Genomic DNA, 16,232 nt, shown 5'->3' with positions numbered 1-16,232 from the left:
TATTTTAAGACTGGAGCAAGAGGTCAGCCTTTAGATTGTACTAGAATCTTCACAGTCTCTTAATTAAAAATAATGAAGATTATTTTTCATATGTATTCCTATGAGTTCAGGACCTAAGATTTCAGGAAAACCACCAGTGATTACAAGATGCATAATAATTCACTACAGTTGTCCTTTCTAAATTTTCATATGGAGACTGAGATCTTTTTAGCAGGTAGGAGTGCAAATGGATCAGCAAAGCAGAGACATGGTGGAAAAACATGCTGCAACATCCTATGTGATTTGGTCAGCTATGGCTTTGATCCAGGATTTTTTTATTGTATTTATAAGAGATTCCTGGCCAGCTCAGTGGGCTTTGCATCAGCCTCAGATCTCCATCAGCGAAATAGAATCGGTAATTCCTAGTGTCGCAAGGGTGAGAGAATATATGTAACATGGACTGTGAGTCAACTACTGTGCTGCAGCTACTACAGCATGACTGCTGTCCCCATGGGGTAGACTCAGTGCAGTTTGGGATATATGAAGTGTCCTGAACGCTTGTCAAAGTAGTGGTTTTACTCCTGTTGCTGCCTTTGGCAAGAAATGTGTAGAACCAAATGTCTTTCACTCAAGTCTCTAAGCAGTCAGGGAGGTATAAGCACCATCTGCAGTCCCTAGAGGTGGTTAATCCCACCTATATACAGGGTGTATGTCAAAGCCACTGACTCTAGGTAATTCAATTTCTAGTACTTACCATACTGGAGACCATTTCCAGGAATGGAGTATGCATAGAGGAAAAGGATTAAAAAAGGCACCACCACTAGAGCTAGAGGGAATTGTGATAAAAACAGCACCTTTTAAGTTCTGATTTCCGGATATCTGTTCTGCTTGAATAAGCAAGGATATATATTTGAATCAAAATTACAGTATTTTTATTTTTAAACAATAAATTGTGGGTGAAATAATTCTGTTCATACCTATCTCATGTTTTAATATTCATGTAACTGATATGCTTGATAAGACAATTGCAATGTAGATTCAATGGCTGTACATTTTAAGAAAAAAATGTTAAGCATGCTTGCCTAGAAGAAGAGGAAGAAGAATTTTTCTGTAGGCCTTTTTCATGCAATCAGTTTCAAGACCTGATTTCCCTGACAAAGGTACTACAAATAAGGAGTACGGCATACATGAAGGAGTAGAATAGGTTTCCATACACTGAGATCTAATGAAAACAAAATGAGATGGTTAGAAGTTGTTGGGATTTATTCATTGGGAGTGAAGTTTAAAAGCTTGTTATGTTTAGTAATGCAGTTTGTTTGATTATGCAGCTGGAAATCTGTTGGTTTGGATAGGAATAAAAAGTCATGCTTCAGGACAAAACATAAAAGTAAATTATTATTATGCCTACTGAGAGAAGTTTCAGCACTTAGCATAAAAACAAACAACCTTCCCACACACATACATTTTAAAGCTCTATACGTGAACTGTAAATTGCTGCCAAGGAAAAGTTCATGTTTTTATTTTAGTTGATGTATTTTAATTGGATTTTAAGCGGCTTATGAATAAAACTGCCTTACCTTAATATAGTGTCTCTCATTTAGTACATATGCAAACATCTCAACTGTTTAATAATGACATTGATAGGCATTATTGAAAAATTGATAGAGAAACAACTTCTTTTCTGCATTATTTTCCCCTTCATTTCCTGTGTATGTCAGTGAGATTTGGTTTCTGATTGGAGAGTAATTCCCCACCATTTTCTGTTGCCTTTTCATAAAATCGTTTGCTCTTTTATACTGTTTGAAATTTTCATTATTTCTACTGTTTTTCTGGAGATGCTCTGATTTTTCAAGCACTGCCCTGATTGTAATGGCTGGTTTATATGCTTGTATGAAGGTCTGTGGGAAAGGGGAAGAAAGAAGGTCATGTCCTGCTGTCATTCTGTGTTGAACATGCCAAGCATCCTGGTACAAAACCAACTTTCGTCTCTTTTCTGCCAAACAGAAGTAGTAGTTCCATTAGTGATCCTCCAGCCCTAAGGAGGGCCTGGGAAGCATGGTAGACAACCATGCAAAATGATATTACAGGGGTGCAGCTCTTTGCTATCAGTTGTTCAGGACTAAGTTATTTAATAATGTAAAGGGTGGTTCCACATCTTAATGCACTGTTAGCTGAACAACTACAGGTAGCCCTGTGAATGTGTACAGCCACTCCCCTTCTCCTTTAATTATCCAGTTTTATCATGTTTCCCCATCTACGCCTCTACTCTGCTTCTGAAGCTAGTTTTCTTACCCAGATACCTCCATCCCATCCTTCATGCTGCTGCTCCACTCTAAAATGCAGGTGCGTGAGCAGCACAGATGAGACCTGCCGAATGCACACAGAGCTGTTGCCTTGTAAAGCAGAGAATGTTAGAAAAAGTTGCTGCTGAAAGGCTAACTAGTGGTTCTGCTAAATGTTGCAAGGGTTGATATTTCATGTAAAAGAATGGGAAATATATAAATTCACCCTTGCTTGTGAATAATCCCATTGATGTTCCTCTGAATAGTCAAAGAACAAGAGCTAGCAAATTCAGGTTACTGCATATTTATATTATTGATTCCCCCATTATTCCACTAAGAAACAATGGAGCACAGTTTGTTTGAAACTAAGAGAGAATGCCGAATTGGTTTTCACTTAATTGGCTCTTTTGAAACAAGCCTCTTTCAGAATCAGGATGTTGTTAGTCCGCTGTGTAAAGACAGTGTAACAATACACCTAACACATATCCCAGAAACAGCTGTATACAAGGGGATGCAGTGACAGGGGGACGATGTATTTGAGGAGTAGAAAAATAGTTTAATAGATTTAATAGTTAACAGCTTTCAAGAATGAGAATTTACATGAACATTGTCAAGAAGTCTGCACTAGCACATAACATTTGTCACTGAAAAGTTAATGTCAAAATGCCCAGTGGAAATACCTGTATCTCACAAAAATATAGGCTAACATTTGTTTGAAGTCAGGATCTTATTCTGTACTTAGAAAGCTAATAAAGAGTAAGAATAGGGTTCACTGAGCATGAAAATACAGGATTTGGCTTAAAAAATTAAAAGTAGTCAGTAATGTATACTGTAATGTATACTGCTTTCCATTTCTTAACACTGGTTAAATGCTTTCAAAAGTGTTTGTAAATGTGTTAAATGTTTGTAAGGCTTGTTTCCCTAAAGATAGTATTGTATAAATGTAACAGGATACAAATTGTCTTCACCTTCAGTTGTTTCTGTTATGGGAAAAGGTTCAAGTTCATAAGTGAGACGGTTCAGTGAGGTGTTAGTCTTGCAGTTGCTTTCTGTTTGAATTTTGTCTAGATTCTCTTCACTGCTTAAATTCAGTCTTAATAGGGTGGAAAAGTAATTAAGGCTCCTCAAGTATCTGTGAAATGTAAGATTTTGAGAAAGAAAATTAATTGCAGTGCTCAGCACCTCAGGACAGTCAGTACTTTGAGGAAATGGTGTCAGGACAGATGTTCTGTTTAGAAGAAAATAGTCAAGGAGAGCTGTTTGCTGTGTGCCAGTTTCATACTGAGCATTGTTGAATTGCTCAAGTTTGTTTTGTATTTCTAAAAACAGCTACATCGTATGAAATGGGGCTGCAGCATTTCCCAAACACAGTCTACCCACATAAGTCTTTCAACCTTGCTTTCACACTGACTTAAGTTTTGACTCAGGAGAGGATTTGCAAACATTTGTTAATCCATTCCTGTTTGACCTTTAAGCGTACATGTAAATAATTTGCTCAAGGCCTTTAGTGCTCAGAGTTGGCAAAGCAGAGGGTACTTGATGATGATGGAGACTGTATGATACAGACAACTGGGCACTTCTTTAAGGATCAAGATACTATGCAAAGCACTGTTTTCAGTCCTTGCCTCATCTAATTCCCATTGCAGTTTCAGCTTTAATTCCAGCAGCTACATTGTTTTCTTCTTTTTACGCTCCTGAAAGAGGGAACCAACCAAGGCCGCTATTTCATCAAATTGTACTTGTTATTGCTAAATGCAATAGCTTTGCTGCTATATTTGGGTTTTCATATTGAAAAGAAAGTCTGTAAAGAAAATATATTTGTTGAAGTCATTTTATGGGGAGGATCACTTAAGCCATTAAATTCTGAACTTGTGTAAGTGGAGAACTACGTAGTTTTTCTCTTGTCCTCCTCAAAGGGATGAAGCACATGACCAAAACAACGAATACCAGTGCAAGGAGAAAGCCTTACCAGATTGCTGGTAGATGTGGTAGATGTGCTTGACACCAGCAAATTAGCAATTTGCCTCAATTTCCACAAAACTTGACTTTTCCTTGAGGTGTGTAAAATTAATTGGACATTCCTCAGCACTTGCAAATAGTCATTTGAAAATAACAATTTTAAAAGTTACCAAGCTTCTGCAGGTGGCTCTCTGGGAGGAGTAACTTTCTGTGAATACTCCCTGTACTTTTTGAGGATTTATTTTGTGGATTAATAGCTAACCCTGCTCCCACCCCTTTTGTCTTATTGTGGTATTACCTCACTAATATTCCCCTAAAGTCCTTTATCAGACGCATGAGCTAGTCCTTGGCCCACTGCAGTTACAACAGGTTTCAAATCTCTGCCTGGTAGGTTTGTGAGAGCAGCTGTGAACTGGCTAGGAGCAGGCGAGCTGGCAGGAAGTGTCATGAGACCTGCCCCAAAGCTTGCACTGTGCCCATGTCCCATATTCTATGTACAGGAGTGGTCCTAGCAGGCAGAAACATCTTACAAACTCGTGTCAAAACACTTCTTATTCCTCTGAACAGTCCACCCCTTAATGTTATTCTGGATAATAAAGTGAAGCAGAATGCTCAGTTGATATTTACAAATAAATAGGTATTGTCTTGGTAAGATTTTTCAGGTAAGGCAGATGGCTCCTTGAAGTTCATATGTGTAAGAATGAAAGGATTTTTAAAAAAGTCTATTCACAATGTTCAGTTTATCTGCATGGAGATAAAAGTCTTTCAAAAAATGAGGCATCTCAGGCTGACTTTTATTTTTGAACCTGTTGCAGTACTATACTGCAAAGGATAAGGCAGATACCTGGTCTAGTTGCATGTTCAGTCTTACCTCACTCTGCTGGTTAAAGTAGTTTCTTCTTGTTGCTTAAGAGAAACTACATCTTTTAAGTCTATGTTAATACTCCAAGGTTTTCAAAACACTAAACAAGCCTGGCATTTGCAGGCTGGTAGTATGTTTTGCATAATATCAATAGCTTATCTTTGTGGCCCCTGGGAAAAAGAAACCCTTTTCTTCTTTGTGTTGCATTCATATGGGTCCTTTGACCAAGATGTTTGCAAGTGGAAATGCTTTTTGTCTTTTGGGATATTAATTCCAGCAGGCCAGGTGTTTTGGTGAAGCTTCCCCTGTGCATCTAGCCAAAATGGTTTTGCAAAACCTACATGAATTTTAGTGGATGAGTCAGTTGTATATTTTGTAATTTTATGGAATATATTCAATCAGATGCAAGAAATGCTGTTTGATCTCTTTGGATGGTTAAATTATGATTTCTGTTAACACTGCTTTAGTTTGGTGCACTGTTTCCTAGTCAATTGAGGATGAATTTGGACAGAGGAGCTGGCAAGGCTGTGGTATTTACATAATGCCTTTTTTTTCTGTGAACCCTGAATGTGGATGGAAACACTCTCTAATCTTCTTAGTGATCTAAGCAAAGATTGAATGCTTTGGGTCAAGCTGGGGTTTTGATAGGCTCAGAGGAAAAAAATACATAAAAATCCCAGCTCTTCACAGTGATTACAAATGGCAGTACTTACAGACTGAGCTAGTTAATGTTTCAATAGTTGATAATATATTTTTGGTATTTCACCAGTTTACAAAGACCAAATCATTTGTTTTCAGCTATACTTTTTGAGACTTCTTGGAAATAGAACAAACAGCCCTTGTGTTAAGTTCTTGGTACTGTTTGCATTCATTCGCCTTCGGGTAGTTCTGAGTTTTATCATGAAGGATGAAAAGGCAGTGTCAGAATAACCAGCATACAGAGTCATCATCTCCTCCACGAACTCTGAATGGCTGGAAAAGACTGCAGAGCTGATCTTAAACCTTCTTGCACTACAACTGCTACGACATGGTAATAAGAGGAGGATTTCATTAGGTGGCTGTCCTTTTGTATCACAATTATGAAAACATTCTGACTGTGCTTTTTGTGGTGTGCTATAGTAATGCAGATTTTCAAATGCTGCTGTCATAATATTGAAGATGTGATTTTGGTTTTTAAGTGGATAAATGTCCTGACTCAGAAGTGACATTTCATTCTTGGTTTGCCTTGCCCAACTAGAATTTGCAGTATTTTTTCATGCAGAAGTTACTGCTTGTCAGGCGCTCTGAACAACATGCAAGAACAGTGTTTAACAATGAAGGGCAGAAATACAATCTGTCTGTTGTATTTGCATTTTCCTTCTTTTTGAGGCTTACCTTCCCCAACCCAAAAATTTATACTAAGTCACTTGACTTAATGTTACCACAAAGGGTTTTTGTAGGTAATGCATCTTCATATAATTTAAAATCTCTCAGAGACTGATTTTTCAGAACATGAAAGCTAGTAGGAGCTGCTTGCCCTCTTTTAATATCTGCAGCCTGAGGTTTGCAAACTAAATGGTTAACTTTTTATGTGGTTGCTTTTGTAACTACGTTCAGCAGCAGGTATTTAAATTTTTTTGGCTTTACCTCATGTTCAATAATAGAATCAAGGTTATATCCATCCCCTGCTCGAACTTGCCAGTGCTGCACTTTATTAACTTTCTCAGTATTTGATGCAAATTGTTTCTAATTAACATGTTCTAAATGAAGGGAGAAAAAAGCATTCTTAAAATCTGTGTGTGATCTGTAGAATAATAAAATCTTATTGTCAGCTGTGAAAACTTGTACCATTTTATGATCTTTTTGAAATTGCCATTGCTGTTATTCTTGCTGTTATTCTTACTGTTATTCTTGTAAGTCATGCATTTTAGAATTAAACCCTTTTTTATCAGTACTATAATTAATAACAAGTAATAGCTCACTGAAAACGTACAGTGGCAGGTATGGACAGGATTAGTTGTTGAGAGAAAGGAACACAAATTAACCATACTCAGAATTTGGTCTTTTAAATGTTCTGCCTTTCTCACAAAGTCAAGGGAAATATTTAATTGTATTTAATATTCAATTTAATTTCTATCTTTGTGTGTGTTTTCACATGTGTGTGCAGTACATGTTAGAGGTGCATCTGTTTCGGTATTTCTCCCATTACCAGCAAAGAAGATGGTATGACTTGTTGAAAAGGAAACAAAGGAAAGGAAAAAAGGGGGGGGGGGGGGGGGGGTCAGAAAGGGAAAAAAAAAAAAGTTGGGATGTTTTTTATGTCAACAATGTCCTTCTGATTATCCAGAAATAAATTTGAAGAGTTTAAGAAGATTTTGGCCATCATCGTAAGCCAGTGTAAAATTTGAAAGGGAGGGATCAAGGGCAGTTTTGTGAACATGTCTGCCTTGTGTTCCCTGTATCTAAGGAAAGTGTATAGGGAAGAAGGAAACACACACACATATGTAAACTTTACTCATATTTATCCAATTTTTATGTCAAAAATCAGGTATATATATGTGTACAATAATCATAGCATGATATTGAAGGATTCTAAATTGTGCTTGTAAAAATTTATCAAAGACATTGACCAAATCTGACCACTGAACTCTGTATTGTTGTACTAATTGGAAGAAATAAAAGATCACAAGGGCCCTATGGCCTTGAAAAGCAACCTGTCATTGAGATTGAGCTAATCTAAATCTAACTGCAACCAAAAGCAATTGTTCAGGCCTTCCTCCCTTTTCCCTACTCCAGCATTTGCTCACTTTTGCCTGCACTGCTACGTGTGTGTCCATGCCATTAAGAATAATTATCTCCTGCTCCGTTTCTTGCATGTTGTTAATTTTTGTTCGGGTGAGTAATCTTCTCTGAGTTAGGGCATGAACTCTGGTGCTAGCATAAGGGCATCACTGGCTGCATACAGCTGGAGGCCATAGGACCACACCTTTTAGTGGCAGTATGGATTTAAGTCAAATTGAAAGCAAATGGAAAAGCAGCCCATGCATTGTGCCCCTTGTAACCACAGTGTTTGCTGTAGTAACAGGAGAGATTTAGACAAATATGCCACTGGGCTAATTAAGGGCTCTTCTCCTAAAGAGGCTTTTGTCTCAAGCTTTAGTTCTGGAGATGTGAATGTAGCCACCTTCTGCCTTGGGTTTTCCCTTGTACTTAGTTTTAGCTCAATAGCTATAAATACAACTATATATGTAATAGATACTCTAAAACCACCCTAACAAGACAAATTTTAAGGCCTTGGTTAAGATTTTGATATATTTTAATATAAACACCAGTATGATTTATGATACGGGTGCTCTAGTTTTGACTTTTGAGGGGTTTTTATTTAGGGAACAAATTATACATGTTATTTTGTTCTGTCTATTTCCAGCCAAGATTTTCATGACAAATACTGGTAATGGATTTCACTTTTGGGAAATAGATATTACAACTATTAGTGTCAGTGCTGAGCTATTCTACAATGGCAGAAGCTGGATGTTCATCTTCCTGAAGCTGGATGTTTCTCATTCAGGTTCTTTGAACTATAAAGGCTGGTTTCAGTGAAACTTCCCTTGTGGAAATGGGAGCCACATGATTTACACTAAAAGCAATGCTGGACTGACTGCTTAACAGTAGTTGTGAATGATTATTAGTGATTTGAGTAGCTTTTCAGAGTTTTGCAGGTTCAGCATGTATAAAAACATCTATCAGTGCTTCTTTATATCAGCTGTGCCTGTGTCTGGAAATGCTCATGAATGTCTGAGGTGAAGCAGCAAGCCTGCACTTCAACCAGTCTTGCTGATTTTAAAAATCTTTGTACTGCTTGAAATAAATTAAACCAGAGTTTCAGCTTGACAATTACACTTCATTTTTTTCCTCGCTTCTCCTTCCATCCTGTCATAAATTGGCTGGGATGCAGTCCTCTTAGATATTCACAGGATGCTGAACAAAATTTACTGTTTAATCTGGTTTGGATTAAGAGTATTTTCTCAAAATTTGAACCTGCAGGATTGCTTTTTTCCCTTTCACAAGTATTTCATCTTTCTGTGGGGCTCTGGGGCTTTTTTTGTTTGGTTGTGGTTTTTGGTTGGTTGTTTTTTGTGGGTTTGTTTGTTTGGGGGTTTTTTTGAGGGTTTTGTTTGTTTGGGGATTTTTTAATGAAAAGGCATTGCCTTGGTTTTCAGAGTTTTCCAGGATGTGGTCAGTGAATCCCCTCACTGTCCTTATTGAACTTTTCTCATAAAACAAATGGGAGCAGAAGGTTTGGGAAATACACCACCATTTCTGCCTGAACTTAAATGACTCATGGATTTTTGTACCCTAAATATTCTGTTGAACTCACTGTCACGTTTTCTGATGCTCTGTAGCATTAATGAAAGCAATGGGGCATTGTTTTGATATTGCTATTTATTTTTGTCTTCAGCTGTGTGCTGCCCACCTGCCGACACGATCAGAGGCGCCAAACCACTATCAAGCAGTATGTCGGGCTCTGTTTGCTGAAACAATGGAACTGTACACTTTCTTGGCCAAAATTAAAAGTGCAAAAGAGGTAAGCAGTGTGAGAAGGTTTTCTGCTTTTGAGCTCATTACTGTGTGAATTAGGCTTACAAAATTACTTCTGTACCCAGCCGGTAGTGAATGTCAGATTCTTGAGGAAATGGTCTGTAGTGTTCAAGGAGAGCAGTTCTATAGCCGAGTTTTGTTTGTTTTGTTTTTTCTTTTAGCCTGTAACTATTTATAGATGTCTTGATGTCTTGTAGAAATTATTATTAATTGTGATGTGGGAGTAAACCAAATTTTTGTCTTGGAGGTTTACACGGTGCATACATGCATCCATTCCTGCATGCCTGTATGCAATGCATTTGAGTCTAAAAGCTTCTCTGGTGTTTCAGGGATGTTGTGAAGCATCAGAGCTTTGCCTGTTGTTCCTCAGCTCCTTCTAATACCTTGTCTTTGGCTGTGAATTATCTGAGATTCTTCTTGCTCATATTTTGTCCCAGGTCAGCAGCTTCCCTTAGCTTTGATGATTAGCTTCACATAAGCTTCATAGCAGAGCCAACTTCAAAAAAAGAAGCATTTCCATCTGTAGGTCAAGGTGCTAATGTTCACTGCCTGCTCGGCTGTTAGTGTGCACCGAAAGTCCATCCTATGAACCACTAAAATGAAATAGTCAAGATGAAGAATAGCTTTGAGGGTGGGCAGATGATTTTTAATGAAGATAATTTTGGTGATATGGCCTGCAGGTCTTTATGGCTCCATAAATAATTGGTGAAGGGAAGGGCAGGAGGGGAAGCATGTCTCTTGAAGCTGACTTCTTCACTGAAGCCAAATTGTCACGTAACTACACTGTCCTAATTTTTCTTCTTAATAAAAACCTGAAGGATTTTCTCTTCTTTTGTAAGCCAAGATCTACAGTACCTTTGAAAAGCAGGGTAAGATTTTACAGGCTCATCTAAGAATTTTGCTGCTGAAAGACGCAGAGCTGTTTCACCCATGCACATATGCTCCCACTGTTTTCCTTCGAATGGTTCTAGGAAACAAACACAGAAAATGCCAAAAAACCCAAAGCACTCATTCCTTATCAGGTTAATGAGCTGAATCAACTCTTTAAAGGGTCAGAGCAGCACAAGAAAGCTTTCACCTTCCCACTCATGGTGGAAGTCGCAATACAGTCAGAGGCATGCAAAGGACTGGTGCTGTCTTTCCTTCCTGTTTGGGATGCATCTGTCCAAGGGGGAGAGTCTGTCAGAGATGTTTTTCTGTTCTAGTAGTTCTTGAACACTTTGGCCACAGTAAGTAGTAATAAGGCATCTCTGTTGTCAGTATCAAAGTAAAATACTGTGTTTAATAACCATTTAAAATTAAGCCTTAACATTTTTTTTCATTATTTTAAAAGTAGAGGGGTGTTTTGAAGCTGCAAATTATTTAATCACCTTGTAATTGGATGTAAAAATGCAACAACATCTGATCGCAACATAGAGTATACTATGAGTTAATCCCAAATGAAAGAAACCATTTGCCTTTCAAAGGCTATTAGGGATTGATTCAAAGCACATTTAGGTCAGAGGAAGTAATCCTTGTAGATGGAATTTTGGCCCTACTGAAAGCACTGAAACTTTTATTGCTGCACCTAACCAAGGGCAGAATTTTGACCTTTTGATTTCATTTTACTCTGGATCAGTCCCCAGGTAGGCATGCAAGAAATGATCAAGAAAATTACCTTACAAAGAGCTTCTGGAATATGAATACTTTGGGTTTATGATGTGCTTGATCCTTGCTTATAGCTTTTATGCAACTGTATATTGGGAATGTATTTAATTTTGAAAATAATATCGTGTACAAAGAAAAAAATATGTATGAAGAAAATACAAGGTGGAATGCTGTAAATCTTGTTATACCATTTTAAAATGACCTCTGCAGTTGATACTTGAGGCAAACAGTAATCATATGATCACACTAGGTTCATGCCAGTAAAAGCTGTGGTATTGCTTATATGCTCTTCCCTCTTGCAAATACACAGAAGAACCTTAATTCATGAGGAATATGGTTAAATACTATTCAAGTCAATAAATTTATTTTTCTTTTCCTTTTGTTATTGTCACGTGAGTATTGGGTATAAAGGAGAGAAACACTAATTCAGTAAGAACTTTTTTTGTCATGCATTTGTGTGATAGCACTGGCAGATAACTGAGTTACATACATCAAATCCAGTTGAAAAAAATAATGCCTTATACTGTGTAATATTGTGTCAGTGACACTAAAAAACTATTAGTTTATTTCAAACCTTGACAGCTTTATGTGGAGATCTTCCTTTAGAATCCCTCAGACCTAGACACAGTTATGGAAATATAACAGTTGTGGAAATGAGATCGAAATGAAGTTAAAAACAAAACAAAAATTATTTTAAAATTCCTTGGATTCCTTCTAGGGGCAGTGGATGGCATATGGGTGTCTGTTTCCCAGGTATATGAAATTTCTGTTTCTTGCTCAGTGGGTGCTTAAACAGACAGCTTCTCTGTAGTGGAAGAGAATCTTTATCTGCAGATACTCACCAGCTAGCGGTGGACCAAGTATGACCTATCTTATGCTACAGCCCAGGACAGGTTTAGAAGGGAAATAAACTGTGAAAGAGGCAGAAAAAATATTGCTGTGATGCTGTTTTCAGTTTGGCACTGTAAAAACTTGTCAGGATTTTGAAAGTTGCAGGATTTCATGAGCCATAGATCAGGAGGCAGGAGGGATAAGCCTGTAGAGCTGTAGTATGTATTATTACTTTTATATATACTGAGTAGTCATGTGCTCTCCGGTCTGCTATGTGAACATCACTGTCACATAAAAATGGAGCGTAGATTCAGGAAGGGTTTTACTAGCATGTGTTTGGGTGAGTGTATTAATCAGAAATGATGAAGCAATGAGTGAGCTGCTCAGGTCATCTCAATGGATGTCAAATAAAATGTTTTCGGCAGTTTGTCACAGACTCAATGCCATGTGATTATTTCCAGTCTGACTCCCTGTGTGTGAAAGGTCAGCAGTAAAACTGACTTGCAGACAGGGAGATGTACTTCCATTCTTAAAGAGAATGAAATGTTTAATGTAGTGGATGTGCAGGACAGGACTCAAGCCACAGCTGAGCAAGGTATGGTAATACTATTGCAGTAGTACGAAAAATAGAATAAAAATAGTAAGAACATGTGCTTCTGTGGAATAGCAACAGCAACTCCAAAGGTACGGTTGAAATTCAGGTAACTAGTTTGATCTAACTGTGCATCCTTTAGCAAGATGGAATTTTTCTAGCAAGTTTACTGGCATGTTTTGCAGCCTTCTGGCAGCATCTCTATGCTGCTCAGGCTCTACCATCTGCTGTCATCCAGAAGTGGTCTTTTGATGGGCCAAGACCTCTTCACTCTGTATTCTGCTGTTTAAGCATTTGCAGTTGATGACAAAAATGGAGTACAGCCTGTTTCTCAGCTCAAACAGTGAGCTTTTAAAATTGCAATAGGAAAATTCCACTAAAAGGGGAAGAAATGCATGTATATCTGGTGAAGGGGAAGATAGTTTAAATATCTGAACCTCATGTAAAAGAAAATATTAATCTTTCTTAGGATCATCCATAAGTCATTCAAATCACCTTTTGTGGCATCCAGCCACAGACAGAACTCTAGGCACAAATAAATGATGTCCATGAGATAAAGCAAATGTTCCTGTTGTGGAGTATCTGAAAAGGTCAAACACATTATTGAAAAACATCATCAAGTGTGGCTGGGAGAAACAGGGGCAGACTATGCAAGCATAGAAACACAGAAATTGCTGCTCCAGATTGGACTGGGGATCCCCCTGGTTTAGTATCCACATTGTTTTCTTGAGGAGATATCTGCCCTACTCCTCCTTCAGCTCCCTGTTACTGTCCAGTCTTGCCTTCTACGGAAGTTAGTGCTCCACATGTGCTTCATGTCTGAGTGAGCCAGCAAGGTGTCCTTGTCACAAAGATGCCTTGCGGTGTTAGGGGCTGCACTGGGAGAAATATTGCTAACAGGTTGAGTGAGGTGATCCTTCCTGCCTACTCAGCACTGGTGAGGCCACAGCTGAAATGCTGGGTCCAGTTCTGGGCTCCCCAGTACAAGAGAGATATGAACATACTGGTAAGAGTCCAACAAAGGGTCACAAGGCTGATAAAGGGACTGAAGCATCTCACATATGAGGAAAGGCTGAGAGATTTGGGTCTGTTCATCCTAGAGAAGAGGGTCTCAGGGATTGCACTGAAGTCTAAATACCTGAAAGGCGGGTGCAAGGAAGATGGAGCCAAGCTCTTTTCAGTGGTGCCCAGTGCCAGGACCTGAGGCAATGAGCCCACACTGAAATGCAAGAGGTTCCCTCTGGACATAAGGGAACACTTTTTTACTGTGAGGGTAGCCGAGCACTGGCATGAGTTGCCCTGGAGATGTTCAGAATCTGGCTGGACATGGACCTGGGCAACTGTTTCTGATTGGCCCTGCCTGAGCAGGAAGGCTGGACCAGCTGACCTCCAAAGGTCCCTTCCAACCTCAACCACTCTGTGAGTGGTACTAGTAAATGATGTTGCCAGCCTTTAGCAGTGTAGGCTGTAGGTAATAAACTCCACAACTGGCACAGCTGGTGATAAAAGATGCCGTGTGATGCTGGCCAGTAGGCCGATATATCTTAATCTGCCACAGTAAATTTGACTGCTAAATTTTATAGACATCGTTGTGCAACCTAAAGCATCAAGATTAATATTCCTCCCAAACTAATTAAGACTTTGTATATTTTTATAATTGCCTGTGTCTTCTATTGCACCGAAAGTCCATGTTCATCAAAAACTCATCCATAATTTCATTACTCACAGTGTTCCTTATAATTAAGTTTTTGGTAGAATACAGATAAAGCTTCCAATCTGTCATCGTCGTACTGTTCTTTTAAATCATGTCACCTTTCATTTCTGTTTCTTCTGATGTAAAAACATAATCTTTTCAGTCTGGCTGGATCTATTTCCATCTCATCTGTATGAAAAGATAAATGTACAAATTCGAATTATGTACATGAGTAGAAACAAATCTTCTTCACTACTTTCATGCCATGCAAAGACTCAGTTGGAAAACAGTTAATTACTAAAGTCAAGTGTTCCTTTCCATTTAACATGGCTATATTGGGTATTATTTGTAGAAAATATGATAATAGAGGTAGTTAATAGGTACCTAAACAATGTTAATGGCTAACTTATTTTGGAAACACAGTCACTAGCCAAGTTACTTTTAAGAGTCTTGTGGCTGTAAAAGCTGTTAAATACCCTGCTGCTTGGATTTTCAGAAAGCAGAGCTGCAGAAAGAAATTGATTCACAGATTTTTCTGTTCATAACTTCATAACTTTTGCCTACACTTCTAGGCTTCCAGTAACTCCACTTTTGCAAGTGTGGTGTTGTCAGGCTTGCAGCCCCATCATGATCTGTTTGATTCCTCAGTTTAGGAGCTTTAATAAAGAAAAAGGCTGCTGTTTTGGTTTTGTGAGGGTTTAATTGTTTGGGTTTTTTTTTTTCTTAAGTGATGGCAGGCACTGTCACTCTAGTATTATATGCACTTGATTTGAGAGTTCTTTGCTTCTTTTTAAACAGTTACATTGGGCAGTATGATGATTATTGCAGAGCTGAGCAAAATGCATTAACCTGTACCATGCACTATGTATGAAGAACATTGTCTGATATCCACTCAAGAGGTTTTCAGGGACTGATTTAACTGACCCTATTCCCACGCTTAAATTAAATGAGGCTTGGGTCTTTTCAGAGAACTAGAGTAATACTGCCAAACCCTTGGAATTTAAACCCAAGTTGGATAGCTGAAGATACATAAAAGCAGTATTTCCCCAGTGTGCAGGTTATATACTTTTAATTGAACCTAGGGGTGCAAGAATATTTTATTCGTTTCAAAGCAGCATAAGAACTATGCATCAGCAAATAAATTATTCCTCATTACAAATATAAACTAGGAACTGCAACTGCAGTAGACTGTGTTCTGCAGTTGGGGAAAGATGAAGTGCAGATCTGGATTCCCAAGAATACCATCTTCACAAAAACGTTGCATTTTAGAGAGCATTCTGTAGAAGTGAGTCTTTGATGCTGTGCTGGCAAGTGCCTTACATAAATTCCCATCTGTCACCAAGCAAAGAAGAGCACATCTCAAATGTGGGACACACAGCAGCAGCAAATGAGCTGCTTGCTTTTAATAGTGCAGCAAGGTGTTTGAAGACATTTGGTATTTTTATTACTAGCTTTTGTCACAAAATGCAGGGGGGGAGGGGGTTAAGTGGCTAAATGCTGTAATGGTTTAAAAAAAGCCAAAGCTGTTGAAACAGTCGCTTTTTACACATCCAACCCTTATTTCCTGAACAAACACCCAGGCTGTAATAGGTGAATCTGGTCTGTGGTACAGGTCTGAGGTTCTGGAATCATTTAGAAAAACCGTTTTAAGGTGTTTCTGCTTTCTGAAATGGAAACCCACTTAGGCCATGTATTTATTATACTGTAAGAGCTTTCCTTAAGCCATTGTCCCAGGGGTAGGTACCAATGGCTACAGCAGCTGAGGTTACTTGCAGGTTTTGGATAACAGTTAAGATCTGACAAAGTGTC

At 38.4% G+C, this 16,232-nt stretch overlaps 1 protein-coding gene across 6 annotated transcripts in view; it reads left to right on the top strand.

The window, feature by feature from the left end:
* Positions 1-16,232, top strand: part of SPIRE1 (spire type actin nucleation factor 1) — a 132,551-nt gene that overhangs the window by 72,437 nt on the left and 43,882 nt on the right. For all 6 annotated transcript variants that reach the window (XM_062633015.1, XM_062633014.1, XM_062633016.1 and 3 more), the window contains exon 4: positions 9,521-9,646. In XM_062633015.1, coding sequence (XP_062488999.1) covers positions 9,521-9,646 — 126 coding nt within the window. The remainder of the gene's footprint in view (positions 1-9,520; positions 9,647-16,232) is intronic.

This window comes from Pezoporus occidentalis, unplaced genomic scaffold (genome assembly GCF_034315485.1).
Source record: "Pezoporus occidentalis ecotype Australia unplaced genomic scaffold, CSIRO_AGI_Poc_V1 ctg4, whole genome shotgun sequence".
In the NCBI taxonomy this organism is placed as follows: domain Eukaryota; kingdom Metazoa; phylum Chordata; class Aves; order Psittaciformes; family Psittacidae; genus Pezoporus; species Pezoporus occidentalis.
The sequence above is the reverse complement of the archived record's forward strand: the minus strand, read 5'-3'. Positions and strand labels throughout refer to the sequence as shown.